This window comes from Priapulus caudatus, unplaced genomic scaffold, assembly GCF_000485595.1.
Source record: "Priapulus caudatus unplaced genomic scaffold, Priapulus_caudatus-5.0.1 Scaffold38, whole genome shotgun sequence".
Classification (NCBI taxonomy): domain Eukaryota; kingdom Metazoa; phylum Priapulida; class Priapulimorpha; order Priapulimorphida; family Priapulidae; genus Priapulus; species Priapulus caudatus.
In genome coordinates, this window is record NW_014577099.1 from 369,941 (window position 1) to 383,957 (window position 14,017).

At 45.6% G+C, this 14,017-nt stretch overlaps 1 protein-coding gene across 2 annotated transcripts in view; it reads right to left on the reverse strand.

The window, feature by feature from the left end:
- Window positions 1–14,017, reverse strand: part of LOC106819337 (arf-GAP with SH3 domain, ANK repeat and PH domain-containing protein 2-like) — a 59,731-nt gene that overhangs the window by 32,123 nt on the left and 13,591 nt on the right. For both annotated transcript variants that reach the window (XM_014823991.1, XM_014823984.1), the window contains exons 2-3: window positions 4,939–5,011; window positions 4,292–4,378 (exon numbers count right to left, since the gene is read on the reverse strand). In XM_014823991.1, coding sequence (XP_014679477.1) covers window positions 4,292–4,378; window positions 4,939–5,011 — 160 coding nt within the window. The remainder of the gene's footprint in view (window positions 1–4,291; window positions 4,379–4,938; window positions 5,012–14,017) is intronic.

Genomic DNA, 14,017 nt, shown 5'->3' on the forward strand with positions numbered 1-14,017 from the left:
ATTTAATTTTATACTACTTTAATAGAATAGTGACTACGCGAACGCGTTTTGTTTAATAGTGACTACGCGAACGGGTTTTGTTTAATAGTGACTACGCGAACGGGTTTTGTTTAATAGTGACTACGCGAACGGGTTTTGCGACATCTCGCATATACAAGTTACCGTTTCCCGAAATGGGTTAGGGGTTGAGTTAGGGTTAGGATTTGGGATTAGCGTTAAAGTTATGAATTGTTAATATAGGAACTGGTGTTAGGTTTAGGGCGAATTACACCAGTTATGAATTCTTCCATACACAAGTATATTCGAATTATGTTTAACCTGTAAAACAGTTTACCTGAGCTATACAGAGTTTTGATGCAGTGAAATCGAAGGGTCACCACCCCCTTAACCCCGGTGATTGCCAAATTACGTGGGAAAGGCGCGTTTGTTCGGATCTCACCAGCCGTTACAGTAGACAGGGCGACGATGTGAGCGCTTGATGTCACGATCAGTAAACGCCACCAACAGCACACACCCTGTCCGTTGTCACACGCCACCAACAGCAGACATACTGCCCGTTGTCACACGCCACCAACAGCAGACATACTGCCCGTTGTCACACGCCACCAACAGCAGACATACTGCCCGTTGTCACACGCCACCAACAGCAGACATACTGCCTGTTGTCACACGCCACCAACAGCAGACATACTGCCCGTTGTCACACGTCACCAACAGCAGACATACTGCCCGTTGTCACACGCTACCAACAGCACACACCCTGTCCGTTGTCACACGCCACCAACAGCAGACATACTGCCCGTTGTCACACGCTACCAACAGCACACACCCTGTCCGTTGTCACACGCCACCAACAGATGACATAATGCCTGTTGTCACACGCCACCAACAGCAGATATACTGCCCGTTGTCACACGTCACCAACAGCAGACATACTGTCCGTTGTCACACGTCACCAACAGCAGACATACTGCCCGTTGTCACACGCCACCAACAGCACACATACTGCCCGTTGTCACACGCCACCAACAGATGACAGACTGCCCGTTGTCACACGCCACCAACAGATGACATACTGCCCGTTGTCACACGTCACCAACAGCAGACATACTGCCCGTTGTCACACGTCACCAACAGCAGACATACTGCCCGTTGTCACACGTCACCAACAGCAGACATACTGCCCGTTGTCACACGTCACCAACAGCAGACATACTGTCGGTTGTCACACGCTACCAACAGCAGACATACTGTCGGTTGTCACACGTCACCAACAGATGACATACTGTCCGTTGTCACACGCCACCAACAGCAGATATACTGTCCGTTGTCACACCCTGGCAACCAACGCAAGCCTCGATCACCCCATACTAACGCAGTCAACCTGTAGCGGGCACAAACCAATGCCAGTAGCATCATCATGCAACTTTCTAGTCCTCCTTCTCTCTCGCTCACTCTCACTCTCCTTCGTACTACCTGTCCTGCTGCATGTGGTTGGGAATTAGATCGCGTTGCCAGATTTCTACCCATTTGTCGACAGGAATAGATACCAACAGCAAGATGAAGCATAGCATGATGATGGCCGTAACGCTAATAGGGTCTATGTCCTCTAGGGTACTGCCGGAACGTACCCTGGTAACTATCTATAGCTGATATGGTTATGGTTAGGGTTAGTGTTAGGGTTAGGGTTAGTGTTAGGGTTAGGGTTAGGGTTAGAGTTAGGGTTAGGGTTAGGGTTAGGGTTAGTGTTAGGGTTAGGGTTAGGGTTAGAGTTAGGGTTAGGGTTAGGGTTAGGGAGTAGGCGTAGACGACTCCCTAGACTCGTTAGTGCAGTAGGCGAGATACGGTCCGGCATATTAGATAGTAGTATTTAGTACCAGGGTACGTTCCGACAGTACCCTGGGGGACATAGACCCTATCAGAATGACCGACCCTATCAGACCCTATCAGACAGACCCTATCAGACAGAAGCAGAATGACCGAGACCAAGAGTAAGATAATAACCCATGGGTTATTATCTTACTCTTGCCGATACCCGTAGTCACCTAAGGGAATACGCACAACATCACACCCGACGGGGATCTTTGCGCGAGATTTCAATATACGCAAATACACATGCCTCTACCATAATTACACGCAGGATGAGCGCTAGCGGGATTGTTTCAGCCCACTCTGACTCGCTGAGTGCTTTCAGAGTATTGGTTTGGTCATAGCGAGCGGATTAAATCGAAGAGCGGAAGGACGCGGAAATGGCAGACCATCGTGACGATCGTATATAATATCTATATTGACGAGCGCATTACACTCCCTTATTGCACGACCGATTGAAATAAAGGACGAGAAACACAGTAGGCGTTATGAGTTATGTGAAGACGTTCCGTGGTCATTAATGGCGGCACCTACGCGCAAGACTTAGATCGGCTCCATAAGACGTTCGGAATCAACATGACGCGTCTCAGCATGCACAGGAGTCAGTCTAGGCGGGACGACCGAGTGTCCTACGATTCATATTGCTGGAACCGGAGACACAGCGACGCGCGGCCAGTAACTAGATATTAAACCGAGAGCACTGCACCTTGCGGCAGGCCACTCGAAGATAACTACTTGTTTACAGTAACCTGATGCTGCATTTCACGGTTATTCTTCTGCAGTCTACTGCACATGCCGCATAGTCGGACACTGGTATAGTAAACTGAGTGAAAAACAAAGACCTGGTTAAATATATAATTCAAACGACACGATTTCTAGGACGGATTGCAAGAAACAAGAAATCGTTTACGAGCGGCCTCATCAGAGAATGTAGCGAGTAACATAATCTGATTTTTTTTTACTCTCAAATTTTCCTCGACCACGAAAGCTCACGCAGCTTCTAGCTCTTTACTAACATGTGCTAGTCAGCAATATTTAGAAATCTACAGTTGCGTGTGTCATCTGGTGTGTATAGTGTTTGAATCCCACGTTGCTCGTAACTAGAATGCACCCCCTTATTTTATTGTCCCATCCTCCTCCCAGAAGAAGTTTAGATGAACACTGATGCAGTTTGAAAGTATTTTATGCGCCATAAGACCCCTAAAGATGAACTTATTCCTCTAATAAACTAGACGTTACGAGTGTCAGTGTAACTAACCACACGCCATGCAGCCAAATGCATTTTCGCTAAGCTGCGCAAAATGTCTGCACTGATCGTACTCAAGACTGCATCTCTTGCGAGGCAAGCGAAATCCCGTTTGCATTCACTATGGCGTACACAATCTTCTAACCTGAGCTTCAGACAGACACCACGTTAAAAAAGCTGTATGATGCGCACGCACTACGACTATGCACCCTCGTAGGCGGAGTTGCATCGGGGCAGCCCCCTCCTCCCCCCCGTCACTTTATTCTGTCTACTTGCTTCCAGCCCTAACCCAACCCAATCCATGCATCCTCCCCAGTGACTTCCTCTAATATGAGAACGAAAAATGAAACATTGCTTGCAATGGTTAAGAGCATTTCTAGCTGCAGTTCACTTATAGATCCCTTCTATCCTAGAAGCAAAATGAAGACAGTGCTTAGCAAAAACCCATGGACGGGTGTTTGCAAGTTATAGCAAAAACTGTACAATATTGGATATCTGTTTGTAGATGCCTGGAAATAGCGCTATACACACCGCATGAATCACGTCACTGTACACAACGCTAAAGACGTTTTGCCCACACGCAAATCTTAATGACAAAAGATATACACGACGTGTTAATACAGTTATACCAATTGCAATATACACACATAAATGTAAACTGCTTGCTTTCAGGTCCAACTGGTCACAATTAACAAGTTCATGCTTAGCAAGAGCATTCGTTTACAAAATTGTCAATGGTACACCACTGCCCTGTTCCTGCACACAGGAAAGCCTTCGAACCTACAAACATGCAAATTTATTAAATTCTAGATCACTCTTGTTAATTAAGCCTAGTTCCTGCCTTTCAAACGTGCTATGCTGCCCCTTACACTCGCTGAAGATCAGCTACAAACGTAAAGACGCACACGTTGTGTTAACTATACTGAATGTATACGCAGTGTGTACCTAGAATACTGATGCTGCATGGCCCACACCTAACGACTGCTGAGAAGGTGAAGGAGACACATAAGGAGACGAAAGGCACTGCTGAGAAGCTGATAAAAAGCATGGGCACGTGTTTATTTATTGAACATGCACGTATAACATACGGCAAAGTTCTTCACGGATAGTACCAAGCAATAATTCACCCGGCTATAGCTGGGCTCCAGTCTGTGCATATAGATAATACTTGCTTACCGACTTCACAGTCAAACGGACTTGGGAAGACATTTTCTCCTAGTCTGCTGAGTGTCTCAACTAGGTATGATTCATTCTGTACATACGCTGAAACATATCCCGCACATAGATTAATGCGCGGTGCTGCTTTCTTTCACGCATCTCAAACGCTAGCCGTTGCTATGTCTCATTGTCTACTATGTTTTCGATTCACCAATGCAATTGTGGGCAGAAGAATTTAAAAATGGTAATTTTCTCCAATTTACAAATAATTACTGTCGTTTTAGATGCACAACGTTATGACGGAAACAGTTTCATCACTTTTTGTGCGTGCGTACACACATTTCAGAAATATATTTATCAAATCTCTTTAGGACAACCATGCAAAGCTTACTTTTGTGCCAAACCTTGCGTCCATTTTAACAGCATTTATTGAGCTTCTCACAGAGAAAACGTGCAGATCGAAGCTGAATCACTATTTCCATAAAACTACCATTACACAAGCTTAATCTGCATGATTGAGTGAAATGAATGACAGTTAACGATTAATGGTAAAAATGCCACAATTCTGCCACACGAAATCACGCAGTCAACAACAATTAATCTGTCGACTGGTCCGGTATCGTTTACAGCTTTGAATGCCTATTCAGCCCCAGCATAATACTTACTGCTTCCTGTGTTGCAAATTGACTTAATCCCCTTTTTCATCTTCGAAAGACCTTGTCGGTCTTGGTCCAGTGACTGAAAAAAACACAACAATATCTTTGGCCAATTACGAAATAAACGTGTACTGATGTTGATACCCATATAGCATTAACTCATTTTGACTCACATTTGCAGTAACGTACGTGGACACAATTGCATATAATCAACACAGCAGGGACGCGGAAATATCTGTTTAGTAATAACCACCAGCCAGTCATTGCATAAATATGTAATTCCTAATTACCAGACAGCACACGGAATACTGCGCGCTAGTTATATCAACCCACTATATATTAACAGAGAAAACACATCAATATCGGTGATGCAAAAGACGCCCGTTGATACAACAACCTGAGCTTAAGATTGATGAGAACATCAATATACAGTTTGCCATTGACACACACACAAGACATTACTGCATGTCCAACAAGCAATATTAGTGTACTATGGCTTCCATGTGTAGTAAATTGTCTGCCGTGATTAATGGACGCTGCAGACTTCTGATGAACACCTGCGGCTGTCTGATTTCGTTGCACGGGCAATTTCGTCCATGTATACAGACATAGAAACGCAGCACACGCTTCTACGCCTATGTGTGAGCATGTGTATAACGCAATGTGTGAGCATCGGTCTAACTGACTCACCCACCAGCCAGTACACGTACAAGATTAAGACATTTGATGTTTATGTATACACTCCTTAATTCCTTATTCACTCCTTAATATGTATTCACTCCTTATTACACAATTAAATCAATATAATTATGTTATAAAATACTATAGTAACTAATGGATAAAAAAAAATCGTGAAAATCCAAGAGAAAGTGACCTAAGTTCCTCCCTCAAAGACAACCGCACGCTTAATTTCAATAGTGTTTGGCTCGATAGCAATGCATCGGTGGTGAAGTAAAGCATCGATAACTATTAGTTCACTGAACAATCAATGGTTTTCGATAGTTGCAACATTAAACACCAGGGACCGAGTCACTGTCCTAGTGTCAACATTAGTCTTAACATGAACTTTTCCTTATAGACTGGACCTCGACTATATACACTGCTTTTAAAACACTGGTAACTTTACCATGTTTCGTTTAATAGTCTACGATAAAAAGGTAATGTTTGAGACCAATGTTCAGACTCATTTTTTGTTTTCCAATAGGACAATGAAACAATTCTAAATTTTGTTGCCAATGGGCCCATGGTAGTTTTTTTGCCACGAAAGATATCTTTACACATAAACATGCCTGAAAACCATTAATGACACTTCCGTCATTGCTTTAAATAATTAGACTGGTCCCCGGTCATACACAGATGGTCTACTCAACAATCTCACTCGCTCTGCACAGTATGCAAGTGGAACGACAAGGTACCAGTCTAGTAAATTCTTCTTCTTCTCGGGCCACTACACTACATTCGGCCTAGCCACTGCAGCACACAGAACTCTCCACAAGGTCTCCAGGGCTACAGGGCTCTGGTAATAGGGGGCATTTCAGGAGATGTCCCATAGTCTGGTCCTCCCCGCAGTCGCATTCGGTTGGGCCATCTTTAGTGTATCCCCATTTCTGCATGAGTGCCCTGCATCGACCAAACCCTGTCCTGAGGCGATTTAGGTATAACCACGTCGGCCATACCTCGTTGGCTCCGAGTGGGAGGGATTCCTGGGGTCTGAGTGAAAGCTTATGTTGACTTGCCTGAAGATGCTTTGACCATTGGGCAATCCTGTAGTTTTGGAGGTTGCCATCCAGAGGTTGAACCGCGTGGAAAATTTTTTCCCTGAACTTTAGTCTCTTCTTTACTGTTTCATGATGGAAGAGGGGGGTGGCGAGGGTCATTTTCTTTGTTAAGTTTCTCTACTTGGTATGAAGCCATTCGTCTAACGTGTGGAGCAATAGGAGTGGCTGCGCATACTCAGCCGCAGAGTAGCACAGGGCGATAGCAGTGGTTCTGAATCTGATTGTCCCGGCGTCTGTTCCCCATTTAGTAGTGGCCAATTTCTTTAGAATACTGTTTCTGGCACCCACTTTGGCCTTTGTCTTGATGATGTGATTCTTGTAAGTTAGAGAGCGGTCTAAAGTAACACCTAGGTAGACTGGGCTATAAGTATGTTTCAGCAATTTCTCATATCATTTGACTTTCAGTTGGCGGTTCGCCTGCTTGGTCTTTAGATGGAAGGCACTTATTTGAGTTTTCCCGGGATTGGCTCGTAGATGGTTTGCTGTGTAGTAGGTGGTTAGACTTGCGAGAGCATCGGTGATGGACCGTTCGGCTTCGTCAAAGGACTGTTTTTGTGAAGCAATGCAGAGGTCATCTGCATAAAGAAATCTCCTGGTGTTTGTGTGTACTGGCTTGTCATTTGTGTATAGATTAAAGAGCAGAGGGGTCAGGACGCTTCCTTGTGGAAGTCTAGTAAATAATGTGAACCAAAACGAGGCTTGATGCAATACACGATCAAATATAAAATTGCATAATATATCATTGGTATCACAATGGTTTTTCAGTTACTGCAATAGTATCAATAATAGTATTTCAACTACTATTGCAATACTATCGCAATATCGAAATTTACCCAATAGTCATTTTTATGGTTTGGTTTAAAGAGGGGGGGGGGCCTTTAAACCAAACCATAAAAATGCAACACTAGTTCTCATAGGTATAGTATGATCGGGACAAATGGATTATTTTTCGATGACATCTTTAAATTACAGCAAGACATGTAATGAATTAATAAATATGATATCTATGTGAAATTGTATGCCTACATTCCTTCTTTTTTTTTAATCAAATGTGTGATGATACCACTATCATGAAAGCAACTACGATGTAGAGTACATACTGCCGGGGAGACTGGACCAAACGCAACCATAAAAACATGAAATCAAGAGTGAATAAATACATTTGTTTGTTTTATCCACTCCTAACGAAATGTAGTAAGCCACACATCTGCTTTTCGTTACTGGTGGTACAACAGTATTCCATCAAGAGAACAAACTACGACAGCACATAAACTGTGATAAACACAACATAAACTATGAGCACATATAAACAACTGTTTACATGCTCTCGAATACTGTAAAATTTTGTCCTTTCATATGACCATAGGTCTGCATCCGTAAGCACTGGACCGTAGGTAGTTAGTAGTTACCATCCAAAATATTTAGATGATTTCTTTAACGTTTTAACGATCAATTTTGTTTTGCAGATCTCTAGTGGATTAAAATGTTATTTGACGGCTACTCTCGAGGTATAAGTAAAAGGTTATTTCAATTCTGTTCGCAATGAAACCACCAGCTAACCCGCGGCCGGTGACTGAATACGTGCTCCGATGTAGGGCGACGTTATGCCCTTTCCTGTTTGAGATATTTACAAAAATATGTTTAATTAAGCATCTTCGTTTGCTAAGGTCAAATGACAACTGGGTAGTTTTGTTTTTCATAACTCCATAACATGCCCGGAGGGAACTGATTAAACATTTCTGTGGGCTCCTCGACCTTTACTAAGTTCACTAACTGCATTCAGCTGCACTGCGATCTAATATTCTGGATACGAATAAGAGCACGTAGGCATGCACTGTATATACTATAGTTCAGAGTATAATTGATGTGCTCTTGGTAGGATCATGAAAGGAATTTGTCGAGATATGACGAAGCACTCACGTCAGAGGTTACATCACCTACGTCATTGCATATATCTAGCCTTCTCTTCATGAAACGCATATAGCAAAAAATGCATTGTACCCTCTAGGGCTTGGTCTACACGATCGCTTGTTTTAATGATGAAAATACCTGTCTGACTACGAAACTCAACGGCCCAAGAGAAATTTCGCACTGCCGTATTTTTGTGCACATCGTTTTGATCCATTTATATATGTATTGCTGGCGGTTAGCGTATGACCAGGGTTGTTCAAATAATAGCAGAGAATATCATATATGATTATTCAACGAAAATTATATAATAACACTTTAGCTGGCCACTGGGTAGAATTTGGCTCCCTAAAGCATAATGAAATGCAGTAATGAAAGTTTGGAAATCACAATAATGTAATACAGCCATGCAGCCATATGGCCCAAAGGTATAGGATAAGTTTATCGATATTCTCTAAATAAAGAGCAGTTTATGTTTTTTAAATCAATTACATAATCTAAAAGCGGCATTCTGCAATTTTTGATAATTGCTATTAAAATCAAAGTAAAATCAACAAAATAACAATATTTTGCTTAAAAATCAATCTCGTTTCTCTTTACCCCAATTATAAGTCTTGCGTGCATGTACCAACTTTAGCGTCATAAAAATAAACCATATTAATTAATAGCTGCGTAAATGCGCTATAGTTTTTTTTTTAAACATTTCAAACACAGTAAGATGCTGCAGTGTTGGGCGGCAGCTGCAAAACCGCAGACTCATTCAGAAAACATCCCGTGCCTCTCCCCCTTCTTCTCCCCAACCTCGAATAACTACAAAACACACGCAATGCTCATACCATGTTTCCAATTACTATAATAAACCTGTACGCACGGGCTCGTGGTCTCCGCACTACATTGAGTATATTGTCATCGAACTTGCACGTCTCCGTACGCTCAGTAGATCACATAAATTCTGGCATCAAGGCAAAATGCCCATTTCCCTAAAAGCTTAGCGAGTAGGCCGCTACGTACTTATTGTACCTTTAACAAAAATTCAACCTTTCTTTATATATATATACTTACCAATTGCATGTTTATGTCATCTTGGAAAAGTAATCACCAGACAGATTGAGATATACTCGCAAATCTACATGAAGTTTACGCCGGTGATTTCCAGTATTTGCCTTCATTTCTGCCACAGATTCGTTTCATGATTTGAAAAGTAGCATGTAACCGCAAGTCAGCCACATGCTTGGATACGTTCTAATTTCAACTCGAGAGGCGAGGCAACTGCATGAGGAAGGCGAGGCGGGCAAAATTCCAGTCTCAAGCCATCCAACTTTGACAGCTGCGTAACCTCATCGGATGTTAATTTGAAATGAGTGTATAGTTAGTTAACAGCGATGCTGACGATAATCGAATAGAATTTTCATTCTTCTTTCAAAATAGATTTAATGCTGCTGACTTCTTTCAGAAATATTGACTTTTACGTGCTGTACTACTATAAACAAAACGCGTGGAAACGTCACGGCTAGCCATGAATATCGTTTATTATAGCACGCACACCGCTTTGTGATGAGGCTGCGCTCTGTAATATAAACTATTAAAGCATGGACGAGTATGAACAAACGAGAACGAAAAAACCGATAGCGAAAGCGATTTCGGAGTACAGCGAAAAAACAACAATAATCGCCTTACCAGAGCGCACGCATTTGCATTAATTTTACAGTATATAATACCTTCTTTCTCCTCTCTCTATGTCTCTCTAATCTCTATCTCTCGCTCTCTCTCTCTCTCTCGCACTCTCTCGATCTGTCACCGCTCTCTCGCTCCCTTCACTGTCCCCTCTCTCTCGCTCACCTCTGTCACTGTCCTCACTCACCTTACTGTCCTCGCTCTCTCACTCACCTCACTGTCCCCTCTCTCTCGCCCTCATCCTCACTGTCCTCGCTCTGCGGTCGTAGCGTGCGACCTTGCGAGCTGTCCTCGCGTCTCTCGGCGTGCGACGGCGACTCGTCCCCGCTCGTCGCGTCGTCACCGCTGTCATTGCGCTCGACGTTCACTTAGCTGTCCGCGCTCTCTCACTCACCTCCCACTGCTCGCTTCGCCTGCTCTCACTCAGCCTCACTGCTCCCCTCTCTCTCGCCTCACCTCTGTCACTGGTCCCTGCACTCACCTTACTGTCCTTCGCTCACCTCAACTGTTGCCCTCGTCTCCTCGCCTCACCTCACTGTCCCCTCTGCGCTCTCTCACTCACCTCACTGTCCCCACTCACCTCACTGTCCTCGCTCTCTCACTCACCTCACTGTCCTCGCTCTCTCGCTCACCTCACTGTCCCCTCTCTCTCGCTCACCTCTGTCACTGTCCTCACTCACCTCACTGTCCCCGCTCTCTCACTCACCTCACTGTCCTCGCTCTCTCGCTCACCTCACTGTCCCCGCTCTCTCGCTCACCTCACTGTCCTCGCTCTCTCACTCACCTCACTGTCCTCGCTCTCTCACTCACCTCACTGTCCTCGCTCTCTCACTCACCTCACTGTCCCCGCTCTCTCGCTCACCTCTGTCACTGTCCTCACTCACCTCACTGTCCCCGCTCTCTCACTCACCTCACTGTCCTCGCTCTCTCGCTCACCTCACTGTCCCCTCTCTCTCGCTCACCTCTGTCACTGTCCTCACTCACTCTCACTGCTCCCCGACTCTCTCGCACTCACCTCACTGTCCGTCGCTCTCTCCGGCTCACCTCACTGTCCCCTCTCCTCTACGCCCTCACCTCTCTGTCACTGTCCTCACTCACCTCACTTCCGCCGCTTCTCTCACTTCACCTCACTTGTCCTCGGCTCTCTCGCTCCCTCATCGTCTCCTCTCTCTCTCGCTCACCTCTGTCATCTGTCTCGCTCAACCTCACTAGTTCCTCGCCTCTCTCTACTCACCTTTACTGTACCCCGCTCTCTCACTCACCCTCACTGTCACTCGCTCTCTCGGCTCACCTCACTGTCCCTCGTCTGGCTCGCCTGCACCTCTGTCCACTGTCCTCACCTCACCTGCACTGTCCCGCTCTCTCACCTCACCTCACTGTTGTCCTCGCCTCGTCTCGCCTCACCTGCACTGTTCCCCTCTCGTCTCGGCTACCTCTGTCACTGTCCTCGCTCACCTCACTGTCCTCGCTCTCTCACTCACCTCACTGTCCCTGCTCTCTCACTCACCTCACTGTCCCGCTCTCTCGCTCACCTCACCGTGCTACCAAACGCTCTCTCACTCAGCCTCACGTGTCCTCGCCTCGCTCGACTCACTCAACGTTGTCCTCGCTCTCTCGCTCACATCACTGTCCTCACTCACCTCCCTGTCCCGGTGTCCCCGCTCTCTCGCTCTCCTCACTGTCTCCACTCTCTCGCTCACCTCACTGTCCGCGATCTCTCACTCCCTTCACTGTCCACGCTCTCTCACTCACCTCACTGTCCGCGATCTCTCACTCACCTCAATGTCCCCACTGTTTTTCGTGACCAAATTGTCTCCACTGGTTGGGTCACCTCACTTTCCCCTCACTGCGTTCTCTCTCTCTCTCTCTCTCTCTCTCTCTCTCTCTCTCTCTCTCTCCTCTCCTCTCCTCTCTCTCTCCTCCTCCTCTCTCCTCTCTCTCTCTCTCTCTCTCTCTCTCTCTCTCTCTCTCTCTCTCTCTCTCTCTCTCTCTCTCTCTCTCTGATATCTCTCTCGCGGCACTGCACGGGAGCCTTTGGTTTTTACAGTAGCCGATGCACTCTGACCCCACCACGTGCGCAAAGGAAAACGTGCCGCCGGACTGACTGACTTGCCACTGACCCCTACACACACAAACACACACACACACACACGCCCTCATGTACATCCATCTACAGCGCAGTGATGACGATATCGATTCGCGAACTTGCCGGCCTGGCCGCTACTTTCTCGACACTTTCTCCGCGTGTATTAGCGATACATCTATAACGCCTCTGTTCGATATGCGCGCAATTCGAGCGCAAGTTTATAATGAGCACAATTTGAACAAAACAAAAAAAGCTGCCGAGAACAATTGTTTGACAGCGTCATCACTAATGGCAGATGATCGGCTGCTCAGCTTCATCGTTGCCGTCAGCGATGAAGACTCGAGCAGTCAGGAAGATGGGCCACTCTTCCTATATCGATCTACGCCTAGCCAGGTGCTCGTGTATACAGCCCGTGACGCTTTCGCCGTCGAACGAAGGAAAAATTCTGACGAAATGCTCAGAAAATCAGAATCGCTTATTTGCCGACTAGATAGATAGATAATCAAGTCGAAATCACGCGATTCCCCGCTATTTATGTCAAAGAAAATCGAATCGGTCTCGCGGTGAATGAGAAAATCTGACTAACTATATTCACCGGCCCCTATACACGTATACACGCCGCATACTCACGTACGGCCACGTATAACCACAACCACGTATAGCCACGTACAACCACGTATAGCCATGTATTTCCATGTATATAACCTACACGCGTGCAGCCGAGTATATAGCCGCACGTAGAGAAGTAGAGGTGTAGAGAGATTTGCAGACTGTCTACTGCACATATAGCCCTTCCCCCACTCGCCACGACCGGACCATGATTATAGTCAGAACGTATTGTGAACGGAAACTACCTGCATTGGCATACAGCAGAGCGCTATAACTGACGCACACGTGGGACATGCAGCACCGACGATCCCGCACCGAACACCCCCACCGGCTAACGACTAATGCGCGTGTGACGCTGATTGACGACAGAGCGATGACAAGCGCGAACATCGTTGCTTGCTGGCGTGCGAGGTGTCATGATCGCACAGATAGACGCGGGATGGCCTACCAGCGCGACTGTCATCGCGCACGTCCGCATTGCTCGACAATACGTCAGTAGATCGTGCCGCCCGCCATACACACAGGCACTTGGAGCGTTTCAATAAAATATAATTAATGATAAATAAATAAATAAATAAATAAAAATAAACACACAAATAAAAATAAAAATAAAAAATAAAATAAAACTCAATATTTATGTGTAAGTGTGCATAGCGTGCAGCAGCGCAGCAGCGTGCGTTCGGTGGGCGTGTTTGCTGTGGCTGGAGCATTAATTTGCAGCACGGCTTGTCGGCAATAATAGGTGAAGGAGAGTAGAGAAACATTAAGACTTGTAAATAGATTTCGTATTTATTTAGCATTATATTTTATTGAAACGCTCCAAGTGCCATACACTGCAAACGCAGACGCAGACGCACACGCAGAAGAAACCGCACATTCACCTGTGGCAACGTCACCGTGCAGTCTCGTGCCCCTGACAACGCTACTGGGCTGGCACGGTGCCGACGTATCACACCTGTCACGCGCGCGCGCACACACACAGAGAGAGAGAGAGAGAGAGAGAGAGAGAGAGAGAGAGAGAGAGAGAGAGAGA